Consider the following 18353-nt stretch of genomic DNA (forward strand, 5'->3'; position numbering starts at 1 on the left):
CAGTTATTAGACATAAAATAAGGTATATTTTGTGTAGTTTTAAGGTTTAGAAAATTAGAAAGTAGAAAATTATGTTTTATCAGAATCAGAATGAGAATCAGAAAACCTTTATTCGTCCCACAATGAGGAAATTTGCTGTCCAAAGCGGCAATTTGAAAGGGGATGGGTTGGAGGGGGGGGGGGGTGAAAGGATAGAAAAAAAGATATTCTAAGCATAGTAAAATAAAAATCCCATGTATGGGGACCTGGGAACGGATTCTTTTCATTTTAATGCTTTACTATGGGAAATTAATGTTTGGGGTACACACTTTTCGCCTTACACACTCTATCTGGGAACCAATTAAGTTCGTAAACCAAGGTATCACTGTATTTCCAGCTCAGATTTGGCTGAAATGCAATTGCAAATGTCTCACGGAGTCCACTAAAAGCGATTTGAATCCAAGAAAAAAACCCGCCATTTTATTTAATTCTGCTTTTTCCAAGTTTGATGGTAGAGTTTTTTTGAAAAGCATTCGCCGAATGAAGGGGGAGGAGCCGCCATCCCGCTCAGTGATAACAGGCTGCCTGTTGGCCGCCTCGACTCGACTCGGTCATCTTCTTTTCCCCAAAGCGATACGAGCGGCCGGGCATAAAACCGATCCTCTCACGCGGGGGTTATGGAAGCTCCCTAAAAGGCGAGGCTCCTTCTCCCGCTTCATGTTGTCCCCGGGAGACCCTCCGCTTTGTCTTTCCTCGACTTCAGCCACCACCGCGCTGGCTTCTTTGAAATTATGAAAACGTGGTCTCGGGAACACGTCCTCGGTTTGTTCCTGTGGGGGGTGGCGTTCGCGCTACCGCGGCCATTCGGGGCTCAGACCCCCGGGAACAGCAGTCCGGATGCGGGGACGACGGTCGGTTACTCCGCGAGCGGCACCGAAGACATGTTGACGTCTTCCACTTTGCCCTCCATTGAAAGTTCATCAGCTCCATCACCCGAGGACCTGCTACTCACGCGCTTTGCCGGTAAGTAGAGCGTCTCTTGCGGCCTACGTGACAAGTGCTGCGCCGTAAGCGTCAGATTGTCTTAGAACGGAAATTTGAAAACATAAAAAGTACTTTTCATATTTGCACTTCATAATTAGTTCTTAAACCACAGTGTATCTTCTTCAGTGGTTCTTAATTTTTTTTGTCAAGTTCTACTATAAATACAGTAACATAGTGAGCATAAGTGTTTATATAAAAAAAAGGAAAACAAAGTGAATTCATTGTCTTAAAGGACAACCGAGTTGTGTCCATAATTTGTAAAATCACTTCAAATGACTTCTACTGAATGTATTTTACAAAGATTCCACCGCGTATAGCTATATTTTACGTTTTAAGACTCGCGCTGATTATTCTGGAAGTCTTGTTTTCGTTGAGGACTATTCCTGACGTGACGTCACGACAGGAACGCCCCTAACCGAGAAAGCGTCACACAATGCATTTTGGGTACTTTGTTTGGTCTGAAAACTTCGTGTTGATGGCGAAATTAGAAAGAAAACACATAAATGACGCGATGGTGAATCGTTGTGTGTTGCACCAAGACAACTATTTGATATTTGCTGACACAAATTCCCAGCAGACAAATCAGCCCATTTCCAACAGAGCTTGGGCGCCATCTTGTGCATTTTCTGGGTGCTACATTGCTGTCATGATGGCTCGAATTGAAAACTAAGTGGATTTATTGTCTTAAAGGACAACCGACACCATTTTGTTGTTTCCTAACTGACATTAGAAAAAACGTTTTATAGCATCTAAAATACTATCAACGACATCAATGACCATCACAAAGGTAAATAAAATGACTTTATTATATAGTACAGTTTATTTCTTTCATTATAATACCATAGCACATTTATTATACATAAAATAATGTATATTTTGTGTAGTTTTAAGGCTTCGAAAATTATGTTTTATTGGGACCTGGGAACGGATTATTCTTATTTTAATGGTTTCCTATGGGAAATTAAATTTTGGGATACACACTTTTTGCCTTACACACTCTGTCTGGGAACCAATTAAGTTCGTAAGCCAAGGTATCACTGTATGTATGTATTTATTTTTGTACTTATTTTCTATTTATTCGTTTAGGTATTGATTTATTTAGGCATCTATTTATTAATTTATTCATATATTAATTGGTAAATATGGTCATTTTCCAACAAAGGCTGCAGTCACTTGCCGTGCTCCTCCCTGTTATTCTTGCAAAAACAACGCACGTAAACAACATTTTTATACTTACCATAACTTATTTTTTACATGAGTTTTTTTTTATCTCACAAATTCAAGTGCTGTGTGGTCTTAAAAACAACTTTTTGAACTGCGAAACTCAGATCCACGAGTGACCCTCTTCTACCTTGTGCTCACTCAGCTTTAGGAAGGAAGTGGCTGATTCCCCAGCAGGGACGTTCACCGCCATATTTAGGCCTTCAAGGTCTTTGTTTAGAGTTGATAAGCCCTGCTTCCAATCGTCCTCCGCCCAAAATATTTGGCCACTGCTCTGCAGCTAGCAGCGAGTCTCTTCATAGCATCATCCCTGTGGATGGATGCAGATTCCCACATCGCCCCCTAGTGATTATTGGTAGAAGAGCAGGTGCTCTTTTTTTACCAGTTTTCCCTCTAATTTTTCATGTGTCTGAGCAGACACACAAGCTCCCTAAGCACACTGAGGACCACTGTGAACAACATCAGATGTGTAGTAGTGATGTGTCGTTAGCAAACGAGCCAGTTCTTAGCGCCAGATCTCTGAAGTGAACGAAGAGAGATTTGGACTCGTTTCAACTTTGATAGTTCAAAGGCAGAGTGTAGACTGCAAGGTTAAAATATCCCATCAATCAGGCTGCACAAATAACCAGCACAAGCCATCTGTACACCTGATGCAAAAAGCTATCAACCCAGCTAAACAAACATAACACAATTGATGAGGAACTAGGTAAAATTATCGCAGAGAAAGCACCTATAAGGGATTATTCCTCAAGATGGATTATTCTCATTTTAATGGTTTCCTATGGGAAATTAATTTTTGGGGTACATCGATGAAAAGGTTTCGTTAACCAAGGTATCACTGTACAAAAAAAAAATCTTAATCTAATCTCTAAATAGCGATGCACTTTTGTATTCCTCAGACGTCGAGCAAACCCACACTATGAGCGAAACAAGCACAAGGTCACTGGAGACTACCGGTGCCTTCACCGAGTCGTCCACCTCCTCCGCGGTTGCCACCTCCTCTGAATCCAGTAGTAGCAGTCGAGACTGGAGTGTTGCTTCACGAACCCAAAACCTGCCTGATGTCTCCACCGGGGTGTCCAGCAAAGCGTCAATGTCCTCCATGTCCACAGAGGACTCCACGGTGCGGCGAGACAGCCCGTTTTCCCATTTTCGTCTTGGAGACGCCGTGTCCTCCCCGTCGCAAGCGCAAGTCCTCACTGACAGCATCTTCACCTCGACCACCATTAGCCGAGCTGGAGAACGGGCTTTATTGTCCGTCACCTCGTCTTTCTCCAACAAAAGCTCGTCCTCCTCCTCAGCCTTTACGGAGCGATCCAGCTCCCATCAACCCCTTTCGACTTGGAGTATTCCATCAACAAGTGGAGCAGAGACCGAGGACTACACTCAAAGTGCCTCGTCCACCAGGAACGAAGACACCAGCTCACTCACTCAGTCATCCTTGCCAGAGACGTCCACGGGAACCCAAATTTTCATTGGCTCCACAAACGCCACCGAGCATCAACGCAACCTAACATCAGAGGGGACCTCAGACTCGACACCAACCATATCCAGGACTGACCAAGTGGAAACATCCTTCTCCTTCACACCTCCGGTGGTCCCGTCTGTAAGGAGCCCCACTGTGACGTCCTACCAGGAACCCACGGTGGAAACCACTGCTGAATCTTCTACCGGGACCGACAGCTTTAGCACTCAGACCCTCAGCCGGAGCACAGAGGGAAGTTCCTCCAAGAGCCAAGGGGAAATTGTGGATTTTATTTCCACCACGGCTCCTCCACCGATCAGTCGTACGACCAATCAGCAGGAGTCCCGCCAGGAAACCACCACCGAGGTCTTCATCACCACCTCGGCACCCACAGTCACTGAGAGGTCATTTAAAGTGATTTTACACCACGAATAAATGAATGTGCCTTCTTTTCCCGATGCTAGCATATCAACCTCGGCGATAGTCACAAGAAGGAGTCATGCTATCTGTAATATATGCGGTTGACTTCCAGAAACATTTCCAATTCCATTACTTTAATCTTCATTTTGTTGCCACAGTGCTCTACCAAATTATTTTGGGATCACTAGGGATAGGAAAATGAAGCTTCATGAAGCACTACTACTTCATGAAGCACACTACTACTACTACTACTACTACTACTACTAATAATAATAATAATAATAATAATAATAATAATAATAATAATAATAATCCATTTCATTTCTAAGCACCTTTCAAAACTCTCAAGGTCACTTTACAGTCACAGGATCAGTTTTTCTGAGGGTGAGCAGCGGCAGCCACCCGCGGCAGCATTCACTCAACCCGGAATAAATAGATAGAAAGCTAGCTAGCTAATAGATAGCTAGCTTGATATCCAACTAGATAGCTAGCCAGAGAGTCAGAAAGCTAGCTAGCTAATAGCCAACTAATAGATAGCCAGCTAGATAGCTAGCCAGATAATCAGAAAGCTCGCCAGATAGTCAGAAAGCTAGCCAGCTATTGGCTAATACCTAGCTAACAGCTAGCTAGCTAATACTAGTACTAATACTAATAATAATCATACTACTGCTATTAATAATACATTTTATTTGAAAGCGCTTTTCATCATACTCAAGGACATTTTACAAAAGCTAAAAACAAAATAAATGTACGCCTGAAGATTTTTTTTTATCCCTCTAGATGTCACTCTTGGTTTAAAGATGCAGTGGATTTTGAAGACATTTCCTTTGCACCAACCTTCATATTTAAAGCACCATCGGGAGAGTCCCCCCAAAAAAGAAAGTGCTTCATGAAGCTTCGTTTTCCTATCACTAGTGAGCACCCCCCCACAAATTGTGTCATTTTCATGCATTCATGTTCTTCGCATCGTTGGTGTGCTGCCACAATTCTTTTCTTTTTTCTTTTTTTCTTTTAATCCAATCAAATGTTAACGCATTGACATCATTGTTCCCGACAGATTTAAAATAACAGACGATACACCTACATCAACTGTGTCCACCAACATCCCTCTGCTGGCAACCACGTCACCTTTCATGCTTCTCCGTAGCACACCCGTGATCTCTAATACCGAGTCTCCATCCCGTGGGACCGTCCCACCCACGACTCCCGGAACCATTCACCCCACCTTGGCTCGGCAGAGCTCCGCAGCTCCCCTTTCCTACACTAGCCAAGCCCCCTCATCGCCAGTCGTGATCACCGAGTCCACCGTCGTCACCACCTCGAAGCAAGAAACGAGTGCGACCACGTTTGGCGTCGCCACTTCGACCCAAAGTCAACCAACCACTGTTCCGCACGCCCTCAGCAGTCCAACAAGGGTTACCAAAGTTCTGACCAGCACTCTACAACCAAAAAAACGGGTGACCACGGAGATGGCGACGGCTACAACAACCACTCACGTCCTACCGACCAAGGCAGCGCCAACAAGTGCGTAAGAACCAAGTTTATCATTTTGAAACAAACTCAATGTTATTATTAACCCGAAGATATACTGTCAGAGATGTTCGGTCGGACACTGTGGACAAAGGCTTGAACACAGGAAGATTGTCTTTTACTGCTGGCAGGGGACGTAGTCATTCATGACAGACGTCCAAATTCTGCAGCCCTCTGCCAAGCTATTTACTGAGAGTATATGCAAATGTAAGTGATACATTAGTAAAACATAGTTTTCTTGGTTACAATACCACGTCCCTGGACGTTCTAAGCACCAACAGCTGTAAGCAATAAAACATCGATATTTTTAATTGGTTGTTTTTGCCATGAACTGATAGATTTGTAACCTGGCTAATGAGGTGTCAGTTTATTTATTTTATTTACTTATGAGTCTATGTATTTGTTTAATTATTTTTTTATTTATCTATTTTATTTATTTATTAGTCTATTTATGCATGTGTCAGTTTATTTATTTATGAGTGTATTTATTTATTTATTAGTCTATTTATGCATGTGGCAGTTTATTTATTTATATGTCAGTTTATGTATCTATTTATGATTGTTTTTATTTATTTATTAAATAGTGTGTTTATTCATTCATTAGTATATTTATGCATGTGTCAGTTTATTTATTTATGAGTTTATTTATTTATTAGTCTATGCGTGTGTCAGTTTATTTATTTATTTGTCAGTTTATGTATCTATTTATTTATGATTGTTTTTATTTATTTATTAAATTGTGTATTTATTTATTTATTAGTCTATTTGTGCATGTGTCAGTTTATTTATTTGTGTGTCAGTTTGTGTATCTATTTATTTATAAGTGTATTTATTTCTTTATTTATTTATTAGTCTATTTATGCATGTGGCAGTTCATTTATTTGTGTCGGTTCATGTATTTATTTATTTATGTATTTATGAGTCTATGTATTTGTTTAATTATTTTTTATTTATCTATTTATTCATTTAGTGTATTTATGCATGTATCAGTTTATTTATTTATGTGTCAGTTCACGTATCTATTTATTGTTTATTTATTTATTAAATAGTGTATTTATTTATTAGTATATTTATGCATGTGTCAGTTTATTTATTTATTTGTCAGTTTATGTATCTATTTATTTATGAGTGTTTTTATTTATTTATTTAATTGTGTATTTATTTATTAGTCTATTTGTGCATGTGTCAGTTTATTTATTTGTGTCAGTTCATTTATTTATTTATGGGTGTTTTTTATGTATTTATTTGTGTATTTATTTATTTCCTAGTCTACTTATGCATGTGTCAGTTTATTTATTTGTGTCGGTTCATGTATTTATTTATTTATGTATTTATGTATGAGTCTATGTATTTGTTTAATTATTTTTTATTTATCTATTTATTTATTTAGTCTATTTATGCATGTATCAGTTCATTTATTTATGTGTCAGTTCATGTATCTATTGATGAGTGTTTTTATTTATTTATTTAATTGTGTATTTATTTATTAGTCTATTTGTGCAAGTGTCAGTTCATTTATTTATTTATGAGTGTTTTTTATGTATTTATTTGTGTATTTATTTATTTCCTAGTCTACTTATGCATGTGTCAGTTTATTTATTTGTGTCAGTTCATTTATTTATTTATGAATCTATTTATATTTGTTTAATAGTTGTTTTTATTTTTCTATTTATTTATTTGTCTATTTATGCATGCGTTAGTTTATTTATTTATGTCATTATTATTTATTTGTGTATTATTTATATTATTATTTATTTGTGTATTGATTCATTAATTGATCAGTGGTGCAGATACAAACACTAATTTCCCAAGACAGATCTCTTTTTTTTAACCAAAGAAAAACTATCTCCACATACAACAGGAGACCCTTGCGCCCCCAACCCGTGTATGAACGGAGGCACGTGCACGAGTTACCAACGGCGTCATTTCACTTGCACGTGTCACCAAGCGTGGACGGGCCGCTCGTGCACCCAAGGTGAGTTTCCATCACAATCGGAACCACATGATCTGAGGCGTAAGGTTAAAAGTAAAGATTTGGGGGGTTCAGCATCAGTTGATTGCGTGTACAGATGCGAATGAATGCGAGAAGGACCCCTGCCCTATCGGCTCCACATGTGTCAACACCAGTGGCTCCTTTGATTGTCAGTGCCCGCTGGGTTTCGACTTGGAGGATGGACGTAGCTGCACCAAAGGTAACATTTTTGGTAGAAAAAAGGCACGAAAACTGTTAAAATGCAAAAAATAATGTTAATAATGTTATTACATGTTCTCCCTTCACAGCAAAAACCTTTTTGGGAACGTTCAGTGTGAACAGGTTGTCACATGACCCTATTGTCTTCAACAGCGCCACCGTGCGTGAGTTCCAGCGGGAGATTATGCAGTTGGTGAGAAAACCATTCACTTTAATAATAATAATAATAATAATAATAACATTTCAGTTCTAAGCGCCTTTCAAAACTCTCAGGGACACTTTAAGGATGCACTGATCCTTTTACAGTGATACCTTGGCTTACAAACTTAATTGGTTCCCAGACAGAGTGTGTAAGGCGAAAAGTGTGTATCCCAAAAATTAATTTCCCATTGGAAACCATTCAAATGAGAATAATCCGTTCACAGGTCCCCACAAAACATAATTTTCTACTTTCTAATTAGAAAGTAGAAAATTATGAGGATTATGAGGATAAAACTACACAAAATATACATTATTTTATGTATAATAAATGTACTATGGTATTATAATTAAAGATATAAGTCGTCTTATTGTCCTTTGTGATGGTCGTGGATGGCTTAATGGAATGGAGTGGCCGGTTTCATCAGCATTAAACACTTGATGAGGAACGTAGCCTTCTTCTCTCACCATCTTGAGGAATGATCCCTTGTCGGTGCTTTCTCTGTGATAATTTTATCTAGTTCCTCATCAATTGTGTTCTGTTTATTTTAACCTTGCAGTCTACACTCTGCCTTTGAACTATCAAAGTTGAAACTCTCTCACTGTCGTATGGCTGTCTCTTTAATGTTTAAACCACCTCCCGTCACTGCTGCGTTCTTGACCAATCACGTGGCTTTAACCGAAGACTGGGGGCGGGGAATAGAGGACAAAAAAAGTCGGCAGCCATTTCCTTTTTGGAGAACGGCTTCACTCTCTATCTGTAAACCCCACCCCCTTCACTGCTGCGTTCTTCACCAATCACGTGGCTACTATTTGCGATCTATTTGATATCTATTCGCTCTTTCGCTGGCTAGGTAGCTATCTATCTAGCTAGCTATTAGCTACCTAGCCAGCTATTGATTAGCTAGCTATTAGCTAGCTAGCTTTCTATCTATTTCTATATATATATCACCCACTGAAAAACTTATCCTGTGACTGTAAAGTGACCTTGAGAGTTTTAAAAGGCACTTCTAAATGAAATGTATGATTATTATTATTACTTCTCTCACTGATCTCCTCTCTCCATCTCAGCTAAACGCCTCCTTGTCCCACCTCGGAGGTTACCGCCGTTCCACGCTCAGTAAGAAGTGAGTTCCTTCCACGAGTTCATTTTCAAGACACATTTCCTCCCAACGGTGCATCGCTTCGCCTTATTATTGTCTGACTTTTAGCGAGTATTACGTGAGAGGAAAAAGTGATGCATTGGCCACACCGCTACAGGAATAGCATCATATCATCATCAGCAAAACAGTTTGTTGAGGCTGTTGATGACAATAAATCTAGTTTTTCTTTTAGTTGTATATGATTATATTACTATTGTCACACAAATATGATCATTCCTTTGTCAACAATGCAGTTCATATAGCGGCCCTGATTAGGCCTCCCACCACTAGGGGGCGTCCATTATAATTCCGAAATGACTGCATTGAATTGGATTAGCCTTTACAAACGCTCCCCTATTTACAAACATTCGAGTTACGAACAACAATATATACGAACATTTTTGTAGTAACATATGTAGTATTCTCTCCAGTTGTACATATCTAACATATATTTTATTATTTATCATTTATTTATGGTTTTATTGTTCTGTGTATTGTTCTTTCAATTGTAAAGTGTCCTTGGGTGTTCTGAAAGGTGATTGGAAATTAAATATATTATTATTATTATATAGTGGAACCTTGCTTAATTCATTTAAATCGTGTTTTCCGTTGAAATGAATGTAAATGCAATTAGTCTGCGTCGGAAAATTATATATTGTTCCTTTGTTTTTGTCAATTAGTGGTTAAATAATGAATACTCTAATGCAGAAATACACTGTAAAACATCAACGTATTCAACTTTTGTTGACTCAAAAACGTCCTTGCAATGTTGCAGTACTGTTTCCATTTACCATGGAGACCAGCCAGTTCAAAATGGCAGCCACATCCTTTCATAACTTTGCCGCTGTGTTATTTCCGGGTCGACTGAACGCTGGCGCGAATGGCTGCCGCTGCTCACCCGCACAACAAAAATCCAGTGACTATAAAGTGTCGTTGAGAGTTTTGAAAGGCGCTTAGAAATTAAATGTATTATTATTCTTTTATTAAATGTTTATTTTTCAGTACAAACCATTACGGGTTACTTATACAAGCCTTCAACATTGTTATATACACCTTAAACATACTTATATAAGCATCAAACATACATTCCATAGAAATATAGCAACCGAGGCAACTTACGAACAAATTCACCTTACGAACGACCATTCCGAATGTATCTTGTTCGTAAGTAGGGGAGCGACTATTAATCTCGCAATGGATACATTAACAATTTACATTAAGAGAGTTCTTTTTTTTTTGACAAAATAATCCGACAGATTCAGTATGCGGACTCATGTAAAGTTCTCCTCCTCCTAGAGAAGATGGCGACGTTCACCTATCGGCTGTCAACATGTTCTCCATGTCCTCCGACGTGACCAGTGCGGTGGTCCGCAACAGTATCCAGGCGTCCCTGAAAAACTGCAACGCATCGCAGTCTCACTGCCTTGTGGTGCTGCAACATAGACTCACTTATCACGGTAGGGAAAAGAAAAAAATAATAATCGCTCTTTCCAACCTAGTGCCAAAATGATAAGCAAGAGAATGTAATGTTGTATACGACCACTAGAGGGTGGAGTTGTGCTACAAATGAGTCTCTTCAACCATCGACTGCAGGGGTGCTCATACTTTTTTGAGCATGGGAGCTAATTTTGAAATGACCAAGTCAAAATGATCGACTCATTATATTTATTGAGAAATACAGTGAGGATTCTTGCAACATCTATTGATGTATAACCGCATATGTTGCACAACACAACATAATTACAGTAAAGTCTCGTTATATTGATATTCAAGGGAGTCCGAAAAAATATCGATATAACCGGGACTATCGATATATCCGACCCTGTTTGCATGTAATTTTCTCCGTGCGTGCATAGAAATAGTATCGATATAACCGGGACTATCGATATATCCGATATCGATATAACGAGACTTTACTGTATGTGCATTTTTTACCATTAGATGAGTTCACTCTGATAACTGCTACAGCTAGCCGAAACAAGCGCACTTTGAAAATGTCATTGTGAAAAAAAAAGTCCTGAAAGTGATACTTTTTTTTCCTTCTTACTTGGTCCAGCTCCCCCACACATTTTTGGATTGGATTGGATGTACCTTTATTCGTCTCACAGTGGAGAAATTGACATTTCACAGAAGCAAAGTTATGAAAGGAAAGAAAGAAGTAGAAAAGCATAATATGGGAGCTGTCGCAAAGGCAGCCACTCATTTTTATATATCTATCTTACATTAAAGAGGGAAAAAAACTAACTCAGAATTTGTTCTCAGAATTCTGACTATAAAGTGAGAATGTTATCTTTAAAATCAGAATTCTGACTTTAAAGTCAGATTTCTGAGAATAATGTGACAATCTTGTCAACCATGTTTTTTCTTTCTTCAATGGCCCTAATCCTCTTGCGGAGGTTTGTACCATACCAGTGAAAAAAAAGTATTCATTTATTTTTGTTTCGCCCTCAAGCTGCATTTTTACATCCATTCGACATTACATACTTGTAAATGGAATTAATTTGTGGCAAGTTTTTGTTGGCCATGTAAATGACACACAGTTCAAAATCTAACCCCGGCGACTTTGAGTTGAACGCCTTTGAAGACCTTAAGAATGAATTGAAAGAAACACATTTTGTTTTTCATGACATTTTTGTTTCTTTGTCCTCCATTTTCTTTTTTCTTAGTGGAGAAGCTTTGTGTGGCCCAGCGGATTCAGTGCAACCCTGAACGTTCCGCCTGCACTGATGTCAGCGGCACGGCTCAATGCCAATGTCTACCGGGTTATTACAAACACAACCTTGATGACCTGTCCTGTTTAGGTAAGCCCTATGTGTATTTTTTATTCGGTTTGTAATATGTGACAAAAAAAAATGTATGTATATATATATATATATATAGTAAAGTCTCGTTATATCGATATTCAAGGGAGTCCGAAAAAATATTGATATAACCGGGACTATCGATATATCCGACCCTGTTTGCATGTAATTTTCTCCGTGTGTGCATAGAAATAGTATCGATATAACCGGGACTATCGATATATCCGATATCGATATAACGAGACTTTACTGTATATATATAGTCAGTGTAAAAAAAAACAAAATCTTATTCAGTGCCATCTGTGTTGCAGAATGTGGAGATGGCTACAAGCTAGAAAATGGCACCTGTGTCCCGTAAGTTCACATTAGTTGTTTGTTGCTCTGCTTGTACAGTGATACCTCGGTTTACGAACCCCTTGGCTTACGAAATTTTCGCTTTACCAACGTTAAATTTATGAACATTTTACCTTGGCATACAAACTTTTTTTCGGGATACACACGGAGCTGCCACAATGAGTGATGTGTCGTTCGCGAACGAGCCCGTTCTCCGAAAAAGAAAATGGCTGCCAACGTTTTTTTTTTTGTCATCTTATTCCCCGTACCCAGTCTTGGGTTAAATCCACGTGATTGATCAAGAACGCAGCAGTGAGGGGAGGTGGTTTAAACATGAAAGAGACAGGCAGATGACAGAGAGAGTGACAAAATGGATAGAAAACAGTGAAATTTCGACTCGTTTTAACTTTGATAGTTCAAGGGCAGAGTGTAGATTGCAAGGTTAAAATATCCCATCTATCAGGCTTCACAAACAACCCGCACAAGCCATCTGTACACTTGATGCAAAAAGCTATCAACCCAGCTAAACAGAACGCAATTGATGAGGAACAAGGTAAAATTATCGCAGAGAAATCACCTACAAGGGATCATTCCTCAAGATGGTGAAAGAAGAAGGTTACGTTCCTCATCAAGTGTTTAATGCTGATGAAAGCGGCCACTCCATTCCATCAAGCCGTCAACGACCATCACAAAGGTAAATAAAACCACATTATTATCCAGTACAGTTTATTTCTTTCATTATAATAACATAGCACATTCATTATACATAAAATAAGATATATTTTGTGTAGTTTTAAGGCTTAGAAAAGTAGAAAATGATGTTTTATGGGGACCTGGTAACGGATTATTCTCAATTTAATGGTTTCCTATGGGAAATTAATTTTTGGGATACACACTTTTCGCCTTACACACTGTCTGGTAACCAATTAAGTTCGTAAGCCAAGGTATCAGTGTATACTGTCCTCTTGATTTCGGCTTTTATCTCACACCCTCATCTTTTGTCATGTTCCAGGTGCATGTTTGGATTTGGAGGATTCAACTGCGGCAACTGTAAGCGTCATTAAAATTAATTTGACGACTGTTGTCATTGAACTGCATGGAGCAATGGATGCATGGATGTTTCAAGTGCTTTTTTTTTTTTAACCTTGCAGTTTACAAGCTGATTGCGGTTGTCGTATCGCCTGCGGGGGGCGCCTTGCTTCTTATCCTCATCATCGCTCTTATCGTCACTTGCTGCAAGTAAGATTTTCTTGATCTTCATTCAAAGTTTGAATGAGAAGGAAAACTTGTAAATTGGACTTTTAAACCATCAGGAATAATACTTTTTTAATTCAATTTATTCACATATTTTAAAGATAATTTTACTCTTTAGTAAGAAATCCTTAAATTGGGGAAAATTATGAATAATAATAATAAGAATAATCATGAACAATTAGTTACTACTATTTATTATTTATACCACTAATCACAAGTACTTATAATTAAAAGAATATTATTTTTTAGAATGAAATTTATTCAGATTTTTACATTAAGTACTTATAATTAAAATAATAATATTTTTTTGAATGAAATGTTTTCAGATATTTATATTAAAAAGACAATTTTACTTTTATCTAATTTATCTAATCTATTAAATTGGGGAAAATAAGGACATTTTCAAAAAAATAATGAAAAGTTATTACTATTTATTATTTATACTAATAACAATTACTTATGATTAAAATAATATTTTTTATGCTTAAATTAATTCAGATTTTTTTGGAAAGAGACTATTTTACCTTTAAGAAAATAAACTGTTGAATTTGGGGAAAATAATGACGTTTTGATAGTTCGCCCGCCCCCAAAAAAATCATGACAATTTTGTTATGACTATTTTTACTATTATATCAGGAAAGACAAAAATGACCTCAACAAGATTATCTTCAAGAGCGGCGACCTCCAGATGTCTCCCTACTCTGATTTCCCCAAAAGTAACCGCATTTCCATGGAATGGGGCAGAGAGACCATCGAGATGCAAGAGAATGGCAGCACCAAGAACCTGCTGCAAATGACGGATATTTACTATTCTGTAAGAACACCCCCTGCACCCCTACACACACACAGATTATACAGAAGCAAGCTAGCTTTCTATCTATTTGAGTTACTTCTGGGTTGAGTGATTTCTGCCGCGTGTGGCTGCCGCTGCTCACCCACAGAAAAACTGATTCTATGACTGCAAAGTGTCATTGAGAGTCTTGAAAGGCGCTTAGAAATGAAATGTATTATTATTATTATTATTATTTATTATTACATCTAGCTAGCAGGGTAGCGAGCTAGGTATGTAGCTGGCTAGCTGTATATCTTTCAAGTGGGCTGGCTAGCTATCTATTGGCTATCTATTATCTAGCTAGCTTATTTTCTATCTATTTGAGTTACTTCCGGGTTGAGTGAATTTTGCCGTGTGTGGTTGCCGCTGCTCACCCACTGCAAGACTTATCCTGTGACTGTAAAGTGACCTGAAGTACCTTTGAAAGGCGCTTGTAAATGAAATGTATTATTATTATTATTATTATTATTATTATTATTATTATTACAAAGACACAGTCATCCAATCTTAAGCACTTCCTGCACGCTCTTTGTTGTATCTATTACGCTATTATCTATTAGCTAGTGAGCTAGCTTTCTATCTATTTGAGTTACTTCCAGGTTCAGGTACAAGCGCAGAAATCGACCTTAACGCCTTCACAATCCGTTGTGAAGGCCCTGTAGCATCAAATGTGTCAATGAAACTGTTGCTTTAACCAATCAGAGTTCGAGTTGGCAACTCAAGGCCTGCTGGAAGGTGCTGGCGACGTCGGTTTTCGCAAATTATGATGATAATGGCTAGTAACTAGCCAATCATAGGCGTTCGTGACAAGAGCATACTGGCCAGAGCTAGCACACTGTCTCTGAAAATTGTTAAACGATTACATTTCACTGTTAACAGTAACATTATATTGTAATATTCTAACCTAACAGTTTTCAACAAGTTTTGGTATTGAAGGAATGATATTTGGTTATTTATAGCATGTATGGTATCATTTTAATGATCCATACGTGGTCCACCGTGTCAAATGACTTTGACACCTCTGTGTGATAGACAAAACAAAAAAAAAACAGTTTTTGTCCTTCCTTGCAGCCCGCGTTGCGGAACTCTGACTTGGAGAGAAATGGTTTGTACCCATTCAGCGGTCTTCCGGGATCTCGTCACTCTTGTATTTACCCATCGCAATGGAACCCGTCCTTCATAAGCGACGACTCGCGCCGCAGAGACTACTTCTAAAATTTGATTCGCCAGCAGACTGACAAGACTCAAATGACGCCATTTTGCAAGTTATATTCGCCCTGATAAAAAAAAAAAAAAAAATCTTCTCGGACCGTCAAGCTCATTTCCTTCATGAGACCAGAAAATGTTTTTGTGAACATGTTTTTGGTCCTGAAGAGCTGCACGCCATTTTGTTTGAGTCGGCTAATAAAGCTGCCGTAGATGTCGCTGATTGGCGGTTTAAAAAAAAAAGGAAAAAATCTATTACAAGAAACTAATTACAGTGATACCTTGGCTTACGAACTTAATTAATTCCCAGATAGTGTGTAAGATGAAAAGTGTGTATCCCAAAAAATAATTTCCCATAGGAAACCATTAAAATGAGAATAATCCGTTCTCAGGTCCCCATAAAACATATTTTTAACTAAATAAGCCTTAAAACTACACACAATATACATAATTTTTGTATAATAAATGTGCTATGGTATTATAATCAAAGAAATAAACTGTACTGTATAATAAAGTCATTTTATTTACCTTTATGATGGTCGTTGATGGCTTGATGGAATGGATAGCTTTTTGCATAAAATGTCTCAAGGAGTTCTGGGTTGCACATCTTGGAAGTTGTGATATGGCAACAGCAACAGATGCAAGCAGACACACTAGAAACATCATTGGGGAGCCTGATTGATGGGAATTTTAACCTTGCAGTCTACACGTAGTCTTCTTCTTTCACCATCTTGAGGAATAATCCCTTTTAGGTGCTTTCTGTGCGATAATTTTACCTTGTTCCTCATCAATTGTGTTCTGTTTCGCTGGGTTGAGAGCTTTTTGCATCAAGTGTACGTACGGACGGCTTGTACGGGTTATTTGTGCATCCTGATTGATTGGATATTTTAACCTTGCAGTCTACACTCTGCCTTTGAACTATCAATGTTGAAACGAGTACAAATTTCACAGAAAGAAAGAAAGAAAAATAAATAAACCATAAATAAATAAACAAATAAATAACTGGTCAATTAACAAATGATGAATAAATAAATATGAATAAATAGATAAATAAAACATAAACAAACAATGCTAGCGCGGGTTATTTGTGGAGCCTGATTGATGGGAATTTTAACCTTGCAGTCGACACTCTGCCTTTGAACACATCACTCATTGAGGCAGCTCCGTGTGTATCCCGAAAAATAGTTCGTATGCAAAGGTAAAATGTTCGTAAATGTAACGTTCGTAAACCGAAAAGTTCGTAAGCCAAGGGGTTCGTAAACCGAGGTATCACTGTACTGACTTTGTGATCCGATACTAGTTTTTATTTATTCATATTGTTCAAGTGCAGGACATGTGGCATTGTTGAACGTTTCAATCAAATACACTGAAAGGCAAAACGTGTGGCATTAACGTGTGTATGCGTTGCCTGTTTTTTTTTTGTGTGTGTGTGTGACCGTGTTAGTATTTGTATACTAGAAATATTCTAACGTGCCACGTAAGTGTGTTTGGATTGTAACGATGTATTATAATTTTTTTGGAAGATTATTATGCAACGTACTTTATATCACTTTCCATTCTGGCGTTTTAGTCGGATGTGTTTATTTAATGAATTAAAGACATATTGCACCGGATGTCTTGTGTTGTAATGGATTAACTGTGACAAAACAAAACAAAAAAAAAAACATCACAAAACTGATTGGCTACCGTATTAACTCATTCACTTCCAGACATGTGCAAAAATATGTTCGATCCAGTGCCAGGGTTTTTGTCATTGTTACTCGAATTCCAGGAACCACAGAATTTTGAGTTTTAGGACTACATCAATATTCAAAGTAGCGTAAGAAACCTTAGACCCAGGGTGTCAAAGTCATTTTTTTTTTTGCCGCCGCCCACATTGAGGTTTTGGTTTCCTCTCATGGGGCAGATTTTGTAAAACCAATTTACTTTACACTAAACTGGCATTTCGTGACAGTGCGATAAAGTACGTATAACATTTTTAGCTTTTTTTTTTTTTTTACAATGGTTGTAAAATCTCCGGGTTTTAGTGAAGGCACCACACTAATCTCATTGTGATGGAAATCGGCATTGATACAAATAAATGATCACATCGTGTGCTCCAATAATACATAATAAAACGATACTGGCTCTGATATTATCACTGATAGGATTTATAAAAACAATTTACTTTACACTAAACTGGCATTTCGTGTGACAAGTGGAACGTTTTACGTGTTTTATTTGTATTTTTACAATGGTGGTAAAATATCCGAGTTTTTTGAAGGCACCACACATGTTGCAATGGAAGTCGACATTGAAACAAATAACATTGTGGGTTCCAATAATACATAATAAAACGATATTGGCTCTGATATTATCACTGATAGGATTTGATATTTATGTTATATGTATGAAACCCTTCCGTTTAACCTCTTTGTGCTTTATACTTTTTACGGACTACTATTATCAGACACAAGTGTTGATAAATGGGCAAACTACACAATTTTAGCATTCATTAAAAATGGATATATATTTCCCCGAACCGGTTCATTTGAGTTGATGAATAATGAGAAACATAATACATGATTTGGAAAGGAGCTACTTCAAGTGGTTCAGATTTTATTAAACCAATTTACACTAAACTGGCATTTCGTGACAGTGCGACGAAATATAATATTTTGACTTTTTTACCATAGTAGTAAAATCTCTGAGCTTTTGTGAAGGCACCACGCTAATCTCGTGCTTGAAATCGGCATCG

At 37.8% G+C, this 18353-nt stretch overlaps 1 protein-coding gene across 1 annotated transcript; it reads left to right on the forward strand.

Moving 5' to 3' along the window:
* The first annotated feature begins 536 nt into the window (after window positions 1-536).
* On the forward strand, window positions 537-17229 carry heg1 (heart development protein with EGF-like domains 1). Its single transcript, XM_089002869.1, has 14 exons — window positions 537-1002; window positions 3144-4113; window positions 5187-5653; window positions 7521-7634; window positions 7729-7851; window positions 7940-8043; window positions 9120-9175; window positions 10487-10647; window positions 11857-11991; window positions 12303-12345; window positions 13337-13374; window positions 13476-13563; window positions 14215-14392; window positions 15482-17229. Exons 1-14 carry the CDS (start codon window positions 771-773, stop codon window positions 15623-15625), a joined length of 2853 nt encoding a protein of 950 aa, XP_088858995.1. The 5' UTR covers window positions 537-770; the 3' UTR covers window positions 15626-17229.
* The last annotated feature ends 1124 nt before the right edge of the window (window positions 17230-18353 follow it).

The sequence above is a fragment of the Hippocampus bargibanti genome, linkage group LG08 (genome assembly GCF_051943395.1).
Source record: "Hippocampus bargibanti isolate YZ-2025 linkage group LG08, ASM5194339v1, whole genome shotgun sequence".
Taxonomy (NCBI): domain Eukaryota; kingdom Metazoa; phylum Chordata; class Actinopteri; order Syngnathiformes; family Syngnathidae; genus Hippocampus; species Hippocampus bargibanti.

Coding starts and splice junctions, on each gene's coding strand:
- heg1 (XM_089002869.1), top strand. CDS start 771: ATGAAAACGTGGTCTCGGGAACACGTCCTCGGTTTGTTCCTGTGGGGG. Junction 9,176..10,486: donor CGTTCCACGCTCAGTAAGAA/GTGAGTTCCTTC, acceptor TCCTCCTCCTAG/AGAAGATGGCGACGTTCACC. Junction 10,648..11,856: donor ACATAGACTCACTTATCACG/GTAGGGAAAAGA, acceptor CTTTTTTCTTAG/TGGAGAAGCTTTGTGTGGCC.